The 6,240-nt window shown below is 50.8% G+C and overlaps 1 protein-coding gene across 3 annotated transcripts in view; it reads left to right on the forward strand.

Moving 5' to 3' along the window:
• PPARGC1B (PPARG coactivator 1 beta) overlaps positions 1-6,240 on the forward strand; it is a 125,259-nt gene that overhangs the window by 109,718 nt on the left and 9,301 nt on the right. For 2 of the 3 annotated variants that reach the window (XM_019630067.1, XM_019630068.1), the window contains 2 exons: positions 3,912-3,987; positions 6,106-6,230. In XM_019630067.1, the coding sequence (XP_019485612.1) occupies positions 3,912-3,987; positions 6,106-6,230 (201 nt within the window). The remainder of the gene's footprint in view (positions 1-3,911; positions 3,988-6,105; positions 6,231-6,240) is intronic. The other variant, XM_019630066.1, reaches the window with a different exon arrangement.

Consider the following 6,240-nt stretch of genomic DNA (forward strand, 5'->3'; position numbering starts at 1 on the left):
GAGGTAGAAACAACCCACCTGTTGTTTCTGACTCATCTGACACTGTAGATTCAGATGAATGGGTAATAAAAATATGGTATATGCATATGATGAAATATTATTCAGCCTTAAGAAGGAAGGAACTCCTGTCATATACTACAAACATGGGTGAATCTTGAGGACATGATGCTAAGTGAAATAAGACAACCACAAAAAGACAAATGCTGGATGATTTCACTTACATGAAGTACCTAGAATAGTCAAATTCATAGAAACAGAAAGTTAGACTGGTGACTACCAGGGACCAGGGAGAGGGGGTAATGGGGAGTTGTTTAATGGATATAGTTTAAGTTTTACAAGATGACAAGGTTCTGGACGTCTGTTGCACAACAACGTGAATGGACTTCACACTACCAAACTGTACACTTAAAGATAGTAAAGATGATAAATGTTATGTTTTGTGTTTTTACCACGGTTAAAGAGTCATTACACAAATGGAACTGTTTTCATTTCTGTCCAGGCTTCAGGATATCAAATAAAGATAACATGTAAAAACAAAGCCAGCAAATTAACCTCTAAAGAGAAAGGTCAATTTATTAATATTTAATTTTTAAATTTTTTTTAAATTTTTTATTTTTAGCTGAGCCATCTGCCACCTGTTGGCAGCTCAGCGGCAGCTCAGCTCGAGCTGGTGGGACTCGAACCGCTGTTGCTCAGAGCTCGCACTGTTGAGCGAGCTCTTAATCAACTGAGCCACTCGGCTGGCCCTATTAAGATTTTAAAAGCACACACAAGTCTCACACATACTACTAGTCTTAGATATGTAAAAAGGCCTGGCTCAGAAGTGTCAGGAATGGGATTCAGTTGAGTATGTAGTAGGCCCCCACTGTCGGTAAGCCTGTCCTGAATGGTAGGGTAACTCCACAGCCTCTGCCCTTGAGCCTTGAGTCTGCGTAACGGGGGCATATAGCAGATTCTCTTGTTGTTCATGGAACTGAAGAGTCGGGGGCGGGGGGGTAGAACTGACTTTAGGCCCCCTTCACCTTGACATGCTTCTCAGCCAGTGTGGCTACCTCCAACTCTAAGCTTACCTCCTTCCAGGAGGAGCAGGAATCTCCCTCATGGTTTGGGGACAGACCTGGGGTGGATTCTTTGGGGTTCCACTTTGGGTGACAGGCTCATCCTTGAGCAAGTCACTGTGGTCAGAATTGGCCGTAGTCACGTGGCTTACCCTGGCGCCCTGAGCCTACCTGAGCACACAGACGTAACAGGCAGACATAACAGATGCTGAGCAGGCAGATGTAACAGATACCTACCATGAAGGATGAGATGTGGACAGAAGACCAGCAATGTTAGGGAAGGTGAGGCCGAGTCAGCAGCCAAGGAGTGGTGACTGAGGCTGGCTTTGAAGGATGAGGGCGTCGTAGGATGGGGGTGTAGGCATGGCAAAGTCAAGAGAATGGAAATCATGAGGGAAACGGGAGTGAAGATCATCGGCTTTCATGGAGGGAGGTCTGAGTTTGGATACACTGCTCTGCCACTTGCCTTTGGGCCAATTTTGTTTTTTTTAGTTTTTTTTAGCTGAGCCATCCTGCTACCTGTTGGCAGCTCAGCGGCTGCTCAGCTGGGGCTGGACTCGAACCGCTGTTGCTCAGANGTGGAGACAGGTTGCTTCTTTCCCTGATCCCAGCAGGATCTGACTCATCCTGGGGGAGGTCTGAGGTCTGGAGGTGCAGGTCCCAAACCCTCTGCCTGAGATGCACCTGAGTGACCACTAGATGGTGCACTTGAGTCTAGAGCAGTGCGGCTGAGTCACCCAGGAGGGCTTGTTACCACCCAGATGGCTGGGCGAGTGTCTGATTCTGTAGGTCTGGGATTGGGGATGGAGAATTTGCATTTCCAACAAGTTCCCAGGTGATGATGACCTGTCACCAGAGTGCCATACTCTAAAAACCAGAATTCAGTAATAGAAAGATAGCTGTTCTTAGAAAAAGTCAGCTTTCTAGTTACATATCTATAACAGCAGCTCTTAACTGTTTTAAAATCTGATTAAAGCAAAGACTCCTCTTCTCATTAAAATGTGCATAGACATCTGACTGGACATTCAATTTTAGAGGACTCCCCAGACAATAATGTTAAAAAGCCTTGAATTATCTGTTACTCAAAATGAGTTCCCTAGCGATTTCTCTAAAAGCCCTTCTATATAATAAGCCAGGATGACCAGTTAGAGCCCCCTTTCTGGCTCCATTCTCCTTTCCCCAGGGGTCACTGTGAGCTAAATGGCTAGGTATATACATTAGGCAGTTTGCTCAGAAGCTACTGAGGTTCTCTTCCGGTTGAAACACATCTCCCAAGTCCAGAGCTGGAGCTGCCTGGCCCCCTTCACCCCCTGACCGGTTCAGTGGCATTTGGGTAGGGCCTGTGTCTGTGGGCTTGCTAGCAAACAGTTGGGAGCCTCCCTAGAAATCCCCCTGGCTTCTCTTTTTCCATTTCTCACTTTTGGACCAAGTTCAGGACTGGCTTTTTCTGCTCACTGGAGCAAGCGAATTGGTTAACTCAGTTCCTGCTTAGGTGCTGGCAGAGCTTGGTGCCAGATAAGCCTGGTAAACTAGTCATCAGTCGCCTCCAGACCCATGTTTCTTTTACCCGTGCTTCTGCTACGAAACATTGGTCAACAGGAAGCGTTTTGAGCTGGTTTCACAACACAAACCCCAAATCTCACAGCACCTTCCAGTCATTCTCAACTCTCCAGGTAGGGAAACTGCCAATTCCGTTGCAAATGGATGAGGATACTATTATGGTATAGCACCTTAAAGCTTGCAGGTCACTTCCCCTTCTATTACCCTATTTGAGCTTCACAGATGTACTTGGAGGGTGTAGGTGCTTCTTATCCCCCTTTTATATATAAGGAAGGAAGCTGAGGCTCAAAAAGTTCAATAGAAAGATGTAGCAAGCAATTATCAAGCAGTTCCTGAGCTAGTATTTATGCGCATTTGCTAATTTGATCCTCGCAAAAGGCTGAGGAGGTGGATACAATTGATTCCCCCTGTTTTACAGATGAACTGAAGCTGAGAGGGCTTATGTAACTGGCCCAAGGTCACCCAGCGGGGAGGTGGCAGGGCCGTGGCAGGGCCAGGATTCAAGTGCAAGCTGTCTGACTGAGAGCCCTGCTCTTATCCTCTGTGCTGTGTTCCCAGGGGTGCAGACGGGACGGTACGTGGCAGAGCTAGGACTCAGCTACGCCTCACACGCGGTGCTCCTTGCACTCCAGCAGCCTGGCTCTCTGGAGACGAGGGCAGCGTGGAGACAGGCAGGAAGGCACGGGCATGAGGCGCCCAGGCGCCTCCTCGGGCTGTGCATTGGACTGAGTAGCCTGAGGCTGGACCGGACACGGGGCTGTGTGGCAGGGGTTGCTTCTGGGCCGGGCACCCACCACTGGACAGCAGTGGGTTTAGATTCAGCAGAACTCCTGCTCCCTCTGGCTTCCCCACTTTCTAGCTTTCAGCAAATCCCATGCTGAACCTGAGCCTCAGGGTTTTCACCTGGAAAATGGAAACATGAAGTCCTCGAAATTTTTTTTTTCATCAGATCAAATATGATAATGAAGTGAAAGGGTCTTTCTACCTCTAAAGGCATAAAAAGGCCAGGTTCAGAAGGGTTATGGTCAGCAACCTGGTGGCTCCCGGCGATCTAGTCCCAGAAGGTAGCAGAAGGGATGTGTCAGTGTTCAGACCCCACACACAACGCTGAGCTGTGACTGCTGAGGAGAAAGCTGGGCCTCTGCAGGAGGGGTCGTAACAGTCCTGCCCTCGTGAATAAGTGCTAGAGACAAGCGTCCCTTGCTTCCTGGAGCAGCTCTGTCCCCACCCCACCCCCACCCCATGTGGTCCCTCCTGAGAGTGAGTGCCTCTGCTTTGCTTGTTCACTGACAGATGTGAGAGCAGAGGGCCGTGTTCAGACGGAACGCCAAGCGTCCGGCACGCCAGGAAGCGGCGGGAAAAGGCCATTGTAAGTGACCTGGGGCCCCAGAGCCCGGAGAGAATGGGAATGAGCAGGGGCGTCAGGAAGGGTCGGCCCTTCATAGACTTGAAGCTCTGTGAGGCTGGCTGTGGCCTGCAGAAGATAATTATATTCCTCTCACTTGCAAAAGCACAAGGGTTATCAAGGGGCATCAAAGGTGGCACTGTGCAAAGTGCAGCCAAGGGACTGACTGTGAGGCATGCATTTGGTGGTGATTTGGGGCCCAGTGTCAGGGGCTCCGTAGGGCCAAGAGAGCAGGCCATGGTAAGGGGAGCACACGCCGTCCCCACCACCACCTTCTGTGTGACCTTGGGCAGGTTCCCCAGCTTCCCTGAGCCTCAGTTTATTCATCTGTATACAAGGGAGTTGCGCCTTATGCTTCCTAAGTGTCCCCCAGCTTGATCAGGGGTAAGGGGCCAAGAGAGCCTCCCTTGCTCCGCACTCACCTCCCTAATCCTCCCCCGGAGTTAGTCCACAGGCCCAAGCCGTGCCTGGGGAATCTATTGCAAAGTGCCCCACAGGGAAAGTTCATTGGTAAGCTGTGCAGGGTGTGGGTGGAGCCGGCCCCTCCTTGTCACTAGAAAGGAGGGAGGGAAAGGAAGACAGAGGCACAGAAGGACAGTCTCTCCTTTGCTTTACCTCATGACGGGTGCTTCTGGGCGGAGGTGGAGGCACACATGAGGTGTGCCTACCCCAGGAGTACATAGCTGTCTGCAAGCAGGTGCCTAAAGCCACGGGCTGTACACAGAGCATCTTGGAATCCATGTGTGACCGTTCAGCAGTTGCGAGATGCCTAGCATTATCCGAGGCCCTGGAAGACCACAATGAACAAGACAGACAAGATCCCCATTCCCGTGGTTGGGGCAGAAGGGAGAGAAAACAGACTCATAAACAAGGAATAAACACTATAATTGCAGACTGGGAGATGCGCTGTGAAATTAATCACGTCACAACTAAAACATCTGAAATAAACAGTGGTGTTTTGACTGTTGGGGAGAATGTATTTATATGGTGGTCTGGGTTGGGGGTGGGCATCTTTAAGGAGCTGGGACCTGAGGGATAAAAGGAGCCAACCAAGCACAGATGTAGGAGAATAGTGGGGCAGAGGTAGGAAAGAGTGTCATCATGAATTTTAGGAGCCGCAGGGAGGCTGGGGGAGGGGATTTCTACTTTGAGCTTCACCGAGACAGATCCTGGTGTGGGCTGCCCAGCTCCCATGACTGTTGCTAGCAGAGCCCTGCTGTGGCCTCTGGGCCTGCGCTTTCTCCCCTGCCACCTGTAGTTCCAGAATGGACTGGCTCCAGAATCCCTGCCTTAACCTGTTCCCAGAGAAAACCTTTCCAAAGCTGTTGGTTTTGCCCACGGGAGCACAGGTTCCCAGGAACACGCTGTAGTTTCTCCAGGACGTCAAAGGGACTCTGCCAACATTAGTAACTTTAACTGGTTGAAACCACACATTGAGGAGGAGAGAAAGGGAGGTTTCAGCTGGGCTTCCCCTCACTCCTTCTCTCAGCTGGGCCCTTCTGGGGGCATGTCGTCATGGTACCAAGCTCACCTGAAGGTGACCTCGGTTACAGTGTCTACGCACTGCCTTGGCAAAACCAAGGCTAATGTTGGCTCCAGTAGCCCTATGTCCCCTGTCCCATTGCTTTCCTCCCGGCCCGCTCTGACTTCCTCTGTGACCTGGCTCCCAATGCTCACCTGCTACCACCCTCAGCAGCTTGCCTTTCCACCCCAACACCTCCCCCATGACCAAAACAAGCCTCAGACTTAAAACAAATATGGAAGCTACTGAGTATGCAGTTATAGTAACAGCGATGAATCCCTCTCCTTTCTTCGCCTGGTCGGCTCATTTCCTTCAAGGAAGCAGCTGCTTCTTTGGAGGTCACTTCCCCCCATTTAACACTGAGCAGGTCCCCTCCTCCAACAGGACAAGTCCTCTGGGATAACGCCCACCATTGTTCTCTCTCTGACGCCAGTCCCAGCTGGTGTCACGCACTCAGTCAGGTGTCATGGATGAGGGCAAGGACTCCATGGGAGCTTGCCACCAAAGGGGCTCCTGGAAGCCAGACAATGATTGGGTCCCTCTGTGTCCCCCTTCTCGAGCAGGGCGAAGGCCGCGTGGTGTACATTCGAAATCTCTCCAGCAACATGAGCTCCCGCGAGCTGAAGAGGCGCTTCGAAGTGTTTGGTGAGATTGTAGAGTGCCAGGTGCTGACGAGAAGCAAGAGGTGAGTGGAG

This window comes from Hipposideros armiger, unplaced genomic scaffold, assembly GCF_001890085.2.
Source record: "Hipposideros armiger isolate ML-2016 unplaced genomic scaffold, ASM189008v1 scaffold_888, whole genome shotgun sequence".
NCBI lineage: Eukaryota > Metazoa > Chordata > Mammalia > Chiroptera > Hipposideridae > Hipposideros > Hipposideros armiger.